The 12,756-nt window shown below is 38.7% G+C and overlaps 1 protein-coding gene across 1 annotated transcript in view; it reads left to right on the top strand.

The window, feature by feature from the left end:
- Positions 1 to 12,756, top strand: part of EPB41L4A (erythrocyte membrane protein band 4.1 like 4A) — a 131,188-nt gene that overhangs the window by 79,545 nt on the left and 38,887 nt on the right. Inside the window, exons 10-12 of the mRNA XM_084305624.1 lie at positions 4,743 to 4,834; positions 5,743 to 5,820; positions 11,035 to 11,147. Coding sequence (XP_084161750.1) covers positions 4,743 to 4,834; positions 5,743 to 5,820; positions 11,035 to 11,147 — 283 coding nt within the window. The remainder of the gene's footprint in view (positions 1 to 4,742; positions 4,835 to 5,742; positions 5,821 to 11,034; positions 11,148 to 12,756) is intronic.

Raw genomic sequence — 12,756 nt, 5'->3', positions numbered from 1 at the left:
GTTCTTAAGTCCAGTTTAGCATATATTTGCATTGGATACAAAAGTAGAATTTTGAACTTTGCTATGGCTTAAGAATTACAAATACTTTTGTATCATTTGCACCCACTGATGCAAATGGTGGTCAGGGAGGCTGGAGGTGAGCAAGTGCAGTGATGTTAATGTAGGGATGGTATTTTTTAGTAGATTGGATCTTTTTTTTTTTTAACCATTTTGGAGTCAAAAATTGTTAGACTGACTTATCTTGATAGAAAAATTTTCAGTAGTGAACAATTTTGAAGAAGAACTAAAAAAAAAAATAATCCTAGATAAGCCTACATTCATTAACATTAAGGTATTAATTTGTTTTTTTCTGAGTTCCTATTTAGTATTTATTTCAATTGTTATAAAATAAAAAATATAGATACCTTTGTTTTAATCTTGATATGCTTCCTACAAACGGACAGAGCATTATTAATTTTAATTCTTGATCTTTTTTCTTAAAGATCAGTCTTATGTAACTGGTAATACATTGTCCATTATGTAAGCTATGACTGGTATGCGTTATGTAAATATATAAAGACAAAATATTTCCCATTGAAGTTAACAATTGATAGTATCCAGGTGCATGCCTGACGTGGCACAAATAGGAAACAAATAATGTTTCTAAGCAGTAACTTCAGAACTACCTTTAATATTTCTGTTATGTGTGAATGCATGTGTATCGCATGTATATGCACTGGCAGTATGTTCTGTAGTGGGACATGATACCTCCTTATGTCTCCTGTTGTGAGGTGTTTTTTGTTTTATTTATTTTTCTTGAGCTTGGATAGGTGTTGACCAGTATATACCCTAAGCTGCAGCAGCTAAAGCCTGCTCTGCCTCATGGTTTTTCAACAAGTTTTTGATCTGTGGACTGACTTGTGGCAACCTATCAAATGTTGGTAGAGCAACATGAACCCTGGCTTGGCTCCCTCTGAGTGCATTAGCAACTTGCTTTCAGTAAGTGGGAATATCGTGGAGTGCTGCACCAACCACCAGCTGCTTTGTGGAGGTCTCAAAGGTGCTGCCAAGCCAGTCTCCTAGCTGACTGCAGAGGCAGTCATAAAGCAGTGAAGGGCCCTGGCTGCACATTTGGGAATCCTTTCTTAAGCATGTCGTATAGTCAAGCAATGGGCATCCCCTGTGCTGTTCTGTCCATCCATCCTCCCATGGGTAGAAATGGTGGTGAGGCTATGGCAGCATGAGCTCTAGGATGCTGGCTTGAGAGACTGCAGGACAAGCCTTTAAAGCATTTGAAAGGAGAGGAGTGTTCGGTGTATGTCCTTGCAGTATTTCAGCGTCTTGTGTTCTCAGGAGTAGCAGGAGGTAATCAAACATCTCAACAACCAGCCACTTCAGCAAGTCATAGACATGATCAAAAATCACCATACAAATGTAAGTGTTTTCCTGCTTGTCTGGTGAGCACAAGCGGCTTCCCTGAAAGATGAGACAGGCACCGAAGTGAGTGCAAAGCGGAGGGGAGGACTTCAGAATGTACAGACAGCCAGGGCTGCCCTGTAAGCAGTGGGCTGTGATGGTTTATCATGCCTTATCATCAACACATATGGCTCTCTGAAAGCCACAGTGTGAGTAGCAGGGAGTAGTGTGTGAGGCCCCAGACAACGCAGAATGAGTTTGGAATTGTGATCTTCTGCAAATCACTAGGAAAATTACAATAGTTCTTTGTTTCTTCTGCATCGGATATATTAGGGGAAAAAAAAAAAAAAAAGCACGCTAAACTAGCTCTCACTAGCTGAGAAAAATGTTGGGGGTGAATGTTCTAGGCTTTCTTGCCTTTTAGGAAAAAATAACTGTGCTATTTGGGTTATCATAAGCATCCATTATGAAGCAGTATTTAGTTTTCAGATATGTGCTTTTCCTTCAGATTCCTGATAACCTGAGCATGTTATCAGAAAGCTTTTTGGACCCTCCCTTAATTTTTTTACCAGTTGTTTCATTGCCCAAATCTGAATTCCATAACTTACCTTTTAGATGATTTGTGTTTGTAGGGTTAGGCTGCTTCTTACTTTGATTCTTCAGCTCATGATTGCCACATACTAGATATAGATGTTTCAACACATAGTTCATCATCACGTATTTTACTTGTCAGCTGAGATTAGCTTTCTTCCCCTTGAAAAATAATGCTACAGAGGATGGAATCACTGACGTTTGCTGGTCAGATCTTTTAGTCATGTAATGATGTAGCTATACCTTCCCCCATTAAGTCACTGATTGATTTAGAAGTGTTACGTATCATTTGTTTTACATACGGAAAAGTCCTAAAACTCTGACTTTGAAGGAAAAATAGACAGGTAGAACCTTTTCTTTGATGGGAATCTTTCCCTCAGTTTCAGTGGCATTCAAGTAAGATATGGAAGAAATACCTTATTTTAAAAATTCTAAAAAAAAACACCTCTGTCCCTGTCCTTCCTGAACTCATGAACTCTCTCCTCCTGGATTTGTATAATTAAATTAATTCAAGTGCAGCACAAGATTCTTTGCCTGAAAGTAGAATTCAGATGTGAATGAAGAAAGAGCAAGATCCTGCACATTAAATGTGAGTCAGAGTTCTTTCCTAACAGAAGTTAAAATGAATCATCCTATTGCATAAGGTTTTGCAATACCAGAGCCCTGATCTGATATTATTCTTTAAAAGTGGCTACAGTTGTGTGGGTTTAAATGCAAACATACCAGGTAATAGTCTGATGTAGAAACTGTAGTCTAAATTAAATCATTAAATCTTCAACCATGTTTCTGCTGTATGTAAAATAATTGACATTGACATTCCTTCATAAAAGAGCAGTATGATCTTTCAGTGGGTAGACTCCAGACTTACCAAAGGGACATGAGCAGTGTAGTTATTCTTGAAAATTCTCGCATAGATATTTCTCTTTGGCAATCTTCTTCAGGAAGTGTCCCCCCCTTTCTCCCCTCACCCTGCTGTTACTTTTTTTTTTTTTTTTTTTTTTTTTTCTAAACAGCTAAATTTTCAGGTGTCTAGTTTTACATTTTATAAATTAAACCTATTTTTGCTCCAAGTTAAACCACTTACGAATCCTGTAGAGAGATTAAGATCCCTGTCAAGCCTGAAATTGTATTTTAAGCAACTGTGGGAATACGTTTATGGGAATAATCTAATACTTAATCATTTTATGCTATGCATAGCAATCTGAGATAAATCCTGGTTTTCTTGATGACAGCATGTCTTTACTGCCCTTTCACGCTGTGATGCTCTGGAGAGGAAAATGTGTTTTTGACAGAAAACTAGAGGGTAATTTTCACTCCTTGGATATTTAATGGGACTGTTCCCACCAGCCATTAAACTCTTCCAGTGGAAAAATATAACTAAAATTATCCATGGGGGAAAATGAACTTTATGTCTCCAGTTTCTACTTTATTCAGGGAATGAAATCTTAGTTATTCTAACAACAGGTGGAAAGTTCTGTCCTTTTTACTGTTTTTGTTTCAAGGTGGAGGAAAGGCTATTTGAGCACATCATTTGTGTTTTTGTGATTGCTGCCTGACAGCCTTTAACAAAAATATTCTTGGTAGAGGTGGAATTTTCAGTTCTGGAGAACATACTGAGTTAGTTCACAAATAGCAAGTTGCTTGCAGCTCAAAATACCAGAGCCCTTTACCTGTGTATGCCTGCCACTGCAGAAGTATAGCTGACACAGGAGCATCTATTTCTTACAACTGGCTGCTGATTTTAGGACTGGTTTTAGTACTTGGTTGCGTTACTGTTACTGACAGTACTGTACCATGCGGAGGATTCACACTGGAGTCAATGGGACTACTAATTTGTTGTGCAAAAAACAAATATGAAATGGAGCACTTGAGTTTGCTGAGTGACAGATACATAGAAATGTATTTTATGTGAACATTGCTGAATGTTTAACTTGTTGGAAACAAGCACTGTGATGTGTCTGTTGCTTCATGTCTACTGGAAGCATTTTATAGCTTGTGTATGTATGGCTTCTCTTTCATCTCTCCCTGTGGTTTATTGTTTCCACATGTGTACTGCACTGACTGCCAAACTACCAGTGAACAGATTTTAAGCTTTGTGTATACTTTTTAGTCACCTTCTTTCACATAACTGTAGCCTTTGCAGGTGGTTTGATGACTTTTAACGTTTGACCTTTTTGCAAGTATTTTGAATCATGTTAAAGTTAGCTAGTTCTTGTTTCTTTGCCTTTCCTTTGTCTCATCTTTTTGATATCCGGTTTTGTCATTTCTTCTCTACATGCATGTCTTGTGCATTTTTTCTGTGTTGTTGCTCCATAGTACTTCTCACAAATTCTGAGTTTCTCTCCCTAACTTATTCCTGTCCTTGTGTATATTGCTAAGCAGAGCTTAAGGAAGATTATATTTTTCATTTGAGGTGCAGTCAGGAAAGATTGGAACTGTATGAAAAACCTTTGTGCTTTTTTGTTAGGAAGAAAGCTGACATCTATGAACCAGAAGGAACAGAAGTGTTTCAATAATCATCTTGCTGTTCTGTTTTTTATATCTAAGGAATCAATTCCTTAAATAATTACTTTCAGCCGATGAGAAACCAAAAAGAACTATTTTAAATGAACAATTGTAGAGAATTATATAACCTGATTTGATTCATATTTATGTCTTTTCTTATGTGCATTTATATGAGATGGCAAGTTCTTGTGTTCTCATTTCACTCGCAAAATCCCTCATATCAATATTAATTTGTTTCCTTTTGTCTTCAGTGCAATGAAACTTCCTTCTTTTTTGAAGCACGTGATAAGATCACCTGCAAACATCTCTGGAAATGCTGTGTAGAACATCATACATTTTTCAGGTGAGTGATGCTGTAGTTGTGGCTTTTCAACGAAAAGGAGAGAGACAACGTTGAATAAGGCTTCCTGCCTGGCAAAACATTTTGCGTCCTGATTATAGAATGTTCATAAAAGCTGATGCCTTCTGTTTTCTTTTGATGATATAAAACAAACATTTAGAAATCTTCAGGTAATTCAGTGGTTTATTTTGTCTTAGATTTTTTTTTTCATACAGTATTTCAAGTTGTACAAAGTAGGTTTAAACTGAAGTATCCACATATGTATAGAGCAGGATTTTAGCTGTTATATACACGTGTACATATTTAAGCACTAAATTCTCTGTAGTAACATTGAGTTGCAGCTTTTTGTTTTCACATACAACTATTTTCTATGATTTTTGAGTAGGATTCTTTACAGTGCACAGAATTTTTTGTTTTTGAGAGAAGAGCTCCCTTAAATTCCATAATGTTTTGCTGACAAAGAGTATAAAATGTTTCTGGTATAACTGGTCTCAAAACACTTTCTTCTACTGTTGCAAAAACACTAGCAAAAATGTGCAAGGGCCTGTGGCTAGGAAGGGATGCTTGGTGTTGGCTTTAGCAATGCTGTGAATGTGTGGGCTCAGAATTCCTGCCACAGTCTCATTACTGTGGCATGATGGTTTTGCCTGCTCCTGTGAAATATTAAGCAAAAGGCTTTACAGTAGACTTTGAAATAAATAGATACATAATCAAAAGAGGAGGGCATAAACATGTTGCTTTGTGGAACTATCAACTCCACAAAAGTCTGTCTGGTGGTGGGGATGAAGAGGAACAAGTAGAAAATTTCTTCTCTGGAATTCAGAGGTTGTGTTTCTCTTTCCTTTCCTTGGAAAGGAGGGCTGAAACCTACTTGTACAACTCACTCTGTTTTATTTTTTTGAACTGCATAGAGTGCCAGAGAATGAATCAAGCTCTCTGTCAAGAAAATTCAGCAAGTTTGGATCCATAGGTTATAAACATCGATACAGGTAAATTTATTTAATTGTTTAAATTTCTTTTCAGTTATTACCTTCTCCTCTTCTCTTCCAATGTAAGAAAAACCTCACCCAGACAATGAGTCAGTGCAGTTTTGTTCATGAAGCAAGAATGAGGGCCACTTTACCAGACTATTTGGGGACACATTTGAAAGTTACTTCTGATTCCCAGAGCTGGCTAGAGCCTGCTGGAGCTCATACTGAAGGTGAGAGTAACCCTGGCAAAGCTTAAAGTCAAAATATCGTTAGAAGTTATGAAATTATGTTTGTGCCCTAATTTTTTTTTTTTCCTGACAACTGAGAAATACCAAAATGGGGAGACACGTTGGCTGCTGCCTTTATTCTAGGAATTAGATAATGGATGCAGAAAAGTGTAGAAAATCTGTAGCTGTGCAGTCCTTCTTTACAGCTGCAGTAAACTAGCAGTTGAGCTCCTGCAAGGGCTCTTGATCTGGATGGTTATATTTAATCTTGAAGCAGCAGAGTTGATATAGTGTTGTTGATTTAAGAACATAAATAAGGGCAGATCTCAAGGGAGATGGGCATATCTTTTCTAGCTGGAGTGGCTGGGAAAAATTGGATAAGCTTTCAAGGCCACAAACCTTGAAAGAAGCAGTATCCTCCAGGGTAAGGATATATAGGGAGTACTTACTCTTAATTTCAGCTGGAGTTAACCAAGCAGGTAGTATGACATAGAAGGTAGTTAATATGGTGGTACAGTGGCAGAAGCGGTAAGCAATGTGCGTTTAAGACGCTCTATCTGCAGGGACACAAAAGACTAGAAAATTGTAGGATATTGAAAAAATGCAATATGTAAGAAACCCAATAGTTTTTCTTGAGTTTTATATTCTTAAGCCTGTTGAAATAACAAAGTCTTTGTAGGCACTGGATTTGGCAATTGGAGACCACTGCTTTAAATTTAGTTCTGTCACATTGGCTGAGCAATTTTGAGCCATGTAATTTATAACTAATTTTTAGAATTGCTTTAGGGTCTGGAATTCAGTAAACCTGAAAGGAAGGATTGAGGGCAGCAAATCAAAATCATATCTGGAAGCCAGTCCCCTTTCTTTTCCCATTTTCATTTTTCCTGTGGGTCAATTAGGAATAAAGGTAGTTTTTCATCTTCTGCAGTTATTTTGAAGCTGCTGGCTGAAAAGGCTCTATTTGCTATAATGATAAATTCTAGAGGTGTTTTTCACAACCTGCAAATACAGCAGGTTTGTTTAGGTTTATTTTTGGCTTGTCTGTCTGTCTTTCCTGTCTATATTTCCACCATCACTCATGAAATACATGGATCATCATGGGTAAGAGTGATGATCATTATTTGTTAGGCAGCTCTTTGTTACTGCTTCCTGGGACGATTTTTCTGAAAACAAGAAAACCATCCCCCTCACTGAATCTGTCAGCTCCTGGACTGGAGTTAGTAGCTGTGGTAGCTACTAAGAACAGTGTGTAATGGTAACACCATTACACTTGTCCTCAGTCAATAAGAATTCAGAGCCATCTCTCTGTTACTCTTAGATTTAATATCTTGATTGTAGGGAAGGTGTTGCTGGTGGGGAAATGACTATGCCAGTGCTGAGCCTGAGCTCATGTGACTGATTCTGGACTGTCTCCAGTCAGGGCCACTGGTGTGCTTCTGTTCTATCTTCTCTAACATATTTCATCATAACCCAAATTATTTAGGTTGTTGTGTTGTCTGACATGATCCAGCTTCTCCTTTTTTTAGGTGATTTTACTGCCTTTGGGGTTTCTAGTTTGACCCTGACCTTCAAAGCTCCATCAGTGAAGCTGGATAGGAGTCTGCTTAATTCCTGCCAGAATACCAAGGATGAGAGCAGGAGTTTACCCTCTTGTACCATTTTGGCAGATTGGAGCAGGGCAGTGTGCTGTGGAAAGTGAAAACTTTGTATCTTCCAGGATATTCCTCTGAATTTTAAAATGCTGTGAAGCAGTTAACTACGTTTGACTTATTCCTGTCAGTGGTATGTCTAAGTTCCTCTTCTTGGCCATTGTACATCTTTTATTTTTTTTTTCTTATTTTATATTTTTAATTAGTTCCAAGGAGGGAACTTATTGGTTCCATTGCTATGGATTGCAGTTCTGAAATGGTAATTATTACTGACAACTATGTTTATAATGATAATTTTTTCTAGAACATTTTAAAGTATATGTTTCCCATCTAGTATGAAGTGTTCCCTGTTTTGCTGCAGTGTTTGACTTTCCTTTGACCTGAGTGGATGCTCTAGTAAATGTGGATTGTGACACCTATTTACACCACATTGATTACACAGAGCTAGTGATAAATAGTGATCACAGAATCATAGCACGGTTTGGGTTGGAAGACCGTACTGTTCCAGCCCCACTGCCATGGGCAGGGACACCTTCCACTAGACCAGGTTGCTTAAAGTCCCATCCAGCCTGGCCTTGAACACATCCAGGGATGGGGAATCCACAACCGCTTTGGGCAACCTGTTCTCACCACACACTAAGTAAAGAGTTTATTCCTTATGTCTATTCTAAACTTACCCTCTTTTAGCTTAAATCTGTTACCTCTTGTCCTTTCACTACAATTCCTGACCAAGAGTCCCTCCACAGCCTTCCTGTAGGTTCCCTTTAAGTATTGGATGGCTATTATAAAATTTCCCAGAGCCTTTTCTTATCTAGTCTGAACAACTCCAACTTTCTCATCCTGTCTTCATAAGAGAGGTGTTCCAGCCCTCTGATGATCTTTGAGGCTCTCCTGTGGACCTGCTCCAGAAGGCCCATGTCCTTCTTCTGTTGGGTGCCCCAGAGCTGGACGCAGCACTCTAGGTGGGGTCTCACAAGAGTGGAGTAGAGGGGAAGTATCACCTCTTTCTACCTGCTAGCTATGTTTCTTTTGGTGCATCCCGGGATATAGTTGGCTTTCTGGGCTGCAAGTGCACATTGCTCTTCTTTTTGTGCTTGGAATTGTCCCAGCCTAGGTGCAGGACACACTTGGCCTTTGTGAAATTCTTGAGGTTAACACAGGGCAACCTCTCAAGCCTGCCCAGGTCCCTCTGGATGGCATTCCTTCTCTGCAGCATGTCAACTGCACCACACACATTGGGGTCATAGGGAAATGTGCTGAGGGTGCACTCAATCCCACTGTCCATGTCACCAACAAAGATGATAAACAGCGCTGGTCCCAGTATTTACCCTTGAGGGACACCAGTCATCACTGGTATCTACCTGGACATTGAGCTGTTGACTGCACCTCTTTGAGTATGACCATCCAGCCAATTGCTTATCCATCAAGTGGTCCATCTGTCAAATCCATGTTTCTCCGTTTTACGTACAAGAATGTTGTGTGGGACAGTATCAAGTACTCTGCATAAGTCAAGGGAGACAGTAATAGTTTCTTTTCCCTTATCCATTGGTGCTTAAGTCTATTGTAGAGGGCCACCAGATTAATCAGGCACAATTTGCCCTTGGTGAAGCCATGTTGGCTGTCACTAGTCAACTCTTTGTTTATCAAGTGCCTTAGCATAGCTTCCAGGAGGATCTGCTCCATCAGTCTACTGGGCAGAGGTGAGGCTGACTGGCCTGTGGTTCCATAGGTACCAAGAGTACCTATGGAACCAAGGTACCAAGAGTACCAAGGTTCCATAGGTACTCTTGGTACCTATGGAACCACAGGCCAGTCAGCCTCACCTCTGCCCAGTACCAAGAGTACCTATGGAACCTTTTGGAAAAGGAGTACCTTTTTTCGCTTTTAAAAAAATTCCCTATTAAAAAAAAAATCCCTTTAAAAAAATTATAACCAATTGGAGCTTAACAGATTATCTCTTTCTGGAATTCAGAGTGGCAATAATACCATTTTGTATGTGCTTTGAGAATATTTTCTTTACACTGATTTTCTTCCCTGTTTGTCTTTTGTAGGAAAGTTCCATCATTGGGTTGGGTGGTGTATTTATGGGGACCATAAGACAGACAGCTTTCAAAAAAAAACAACAACAACAAAAAAACAAAAACACACAAAAAAAAAACATCTAAAGATCAAATATTTTGTTTAATATGTGGAGATGTTAGTGTGAGCAGTAGATGTTGTCCCTGGAGATTTAGTTAAAACTGTTTCTGGAATTTGGGAGATTGGTGTGGTTGCAAAACTGAAAATTGGAGAGGAAGTGTTTTATGGCTAACTTGGGAGGAAAAAAACACCCTTGAAACTAAATATCAAAAAGCACTATTATTTTGATGTAATGTTAGATTATTTTTTTTGTCCTTTAATCCTTTTACAACTGTTGAGAAGATCATAATTCTGCAGTGCTGACTATTCCTGTGGGGCTCTTGGTGAAAATGCAGTCATCCTAGTGGAGTACATTCACATAGCTCAGGAAATCTACATCCATAACACCTGTATAATTGCTTGGCACTTGCTAGCATGATACCTGATGACTTCTAAGTCATGGAACTGCAGGTGTTACAGCAACTGGGAGTTAATGCTGTCACTTTCTTTATGTTGTAAGTTTCCAGTAGCAAGCATAGAGTTCTGCAGAGGAATATGGTGTTTGTTTGAAAATTTTGTTATGAACACCTTATTCTGCTTAATCACATGGAGATAGGCATTAGAATGAGCATAAAATAATACATTTAATTTCTTAAAAAAATCATGCATCGAGGAAGAGCCTTACTTTAAGAGGTAATAAGGTTTTGTATTACACTTTGCTTTTGCACTGGGTTCTCCATACCCCTTTTACTGGCCTTCCACCGTGGCAGAGCCAGTAGCCCCTTACTGACTGAAACTGAGCAATGTTAACTGTGTGTTCTCCTGAGATAAAAACTTAGAGAGGGAATTCAGGATCTAAGCAAATTATTATTTATTTGATTACTTACATGAGAATGTCATATGTTTGGAGATAAGATGTTACAAAAGGTCAAACTATCTTAGCCTCTTCCTAGTAAGCTGGCATCTTTTTGTTTGCTTAGATCCTCTAGTAAATGCCTTTTGTAGAAGAGATTGGCACAAACTGTTGATGATTCTGCCACTGAATGATTCAAAACAAAAGTGAGTTCCAGGCAGGGTAGTGTTACTCTCTGCAGGTGTATCAGAGCTGCAAATGAGAAAGGAATAACTATCAAAATGCGCTGTCTGAACACCATGCATTTTTTTTCAACCTAAAGATGCTCTGTTTCTTAGAGCATTTCCCCAAGTGTTTACACAGTTGATTTTGTTGTGTTTTCAAGTGGCAGGATGTCTCTGCAAATGACCAGAGATCCTTCTGTTCAGCTCCCGCGGCCTGACCAGTGTATTGAAAGAAGTCGCAGTAAGACATACCCGAAAAGAACACAACAAACAGGTAAGTCCTTCTATGCTTTGCCTGTGGAAAGACTTTGTCCGTGGTTTGTGGTTCATTTCACTTTCAAAAGGTGAATCAAAATTGTTGCAGTGTCCTTGAGTGTCTCTCAGAATGGATTCTGCCTTCTTTTAGGTCAGTGTTTAGATACAATGTTAAGTAGATCTAAAAAGTCCAACTTTGTAGATAAAGGTAAAAAAGATTTGTGGATCAGATATGATAAGAACACATATTTGTAGGTCTAATGTAAAGTATGTTAGGGAAATTTTAAGATGGGCAGAGAAATACTGTCTCTCTAGTTTTATAACCAAGAAGCTTGGCTGTGATTTCGTTGTTCCAGCTGCTTGACCCAGGCTGCTTTTACTCTATGTCCTTTTCCCAGTTTGGTAAAGCTAGAGCAGTATCCCTTTATTTTGATGTTAAGTGAAATAGGAGTTAATGCCATGCTCTCTGCAGTTTTAAAATGCTTCAGATTTGTGAATTGGAAATTTATAACTGCATGCTGAAAACAGGGAAAGCTGAAAGTTTTTGTGGGCATTAGAGGAAACATGCAAGATGAAGTGCTAAGCACAGGAGTCATCTGCAAAATAATAAATGTTTGCCGAAATCTAGTATTAGGGGCAAAAATCTTTCCTAATGTCAGATACCAGTTCTACATGTGACTACATGCATATGCTTAGCTTTGTTTTGACTGTAGTTATACAGATTTCAGTGGAACTCATGCATGGAGTTGGGTACATATGCGCATGTGTGTTAGGGGATTGGGGAACAACTTGCCCGGGCTTTTAAAAAGTAAGCAATCTTTCTCATGGTTAGTACAACATGACATACTTTTGAGAGGTCTGGATTTTAAAAAGAGGGCGGGTATATACATCTAGAGGTGTCCAATGTTTGTTCTGGATGCCATCTTTTGACTGAAAACTGAATACAGTGTGTCCTGCCTTTTATCTGCAGTGGGTGTTGAAATATAGTGTAACTACAATTTTTGCCCTTGAAAAATATAAGCAGTTCACAACAGGGTTTGTTTATTTCTTTTTTTTTTTTTTTAAGAGTATGAAAATAACTGTTTTGCTTTCAGAATTTGGTATCTTTTTGTCAATGAGTGCCTAGATGTGTGGTTTAATTTTTAGATAGCCCTGTGTGGAGCCAGTAGTTGGATGTGATGATCCTTGTGGGTCTCTTCTGACTCAGGATATTTTGTGGCTTATCTATGACTTGTCTCATAGATGCTGTTCACCCTTGAACATAGAGACTTAGACTTTTGTTCAGCTGGGCTATCCCATTCTTAGAGTGGTGTTTCAAGATGAATGGCATTTCCCACCTCGTTATTCCCCTGTTCAGCTGTGCAGAAAATTGTGTGGCTATTCAGGGGTAAACTTGTCAGCTGAAACTCAGCCCTTAGTTAAAAATAATGTTTGCCTTAGCACAGGCAGTGAATGTCAGTCAGTATTGCTGTAAGGATGAGCGTGTTGTGCTTGTTGTTTTTTTTCAGTGTCTTTAATTGGAACTACGAAGAAACCAGAAACCTTCTTGTGACCTGCTCTGCTCTTGTAATGTGATGCAGAGTTCCCTGGGCAATGCCTGCTTGCTTTGGTGTATTTAAATACTCTGT

Source organism: Netta rufina (assembly GCF_964035555.1).
Source record: "Netta rufina genome assembly, chromosome: Z".
NCBI lineage: Eukaryota > Metazoa > Chordata > Aves > Anseriformes > Anatidae > Netta > Netta rufina.
The sequence above is the reverse complement of the archived record's forward strand: the minus strand, read 5'-3'. Positions and strand labels throughout refer to the sequence as shown.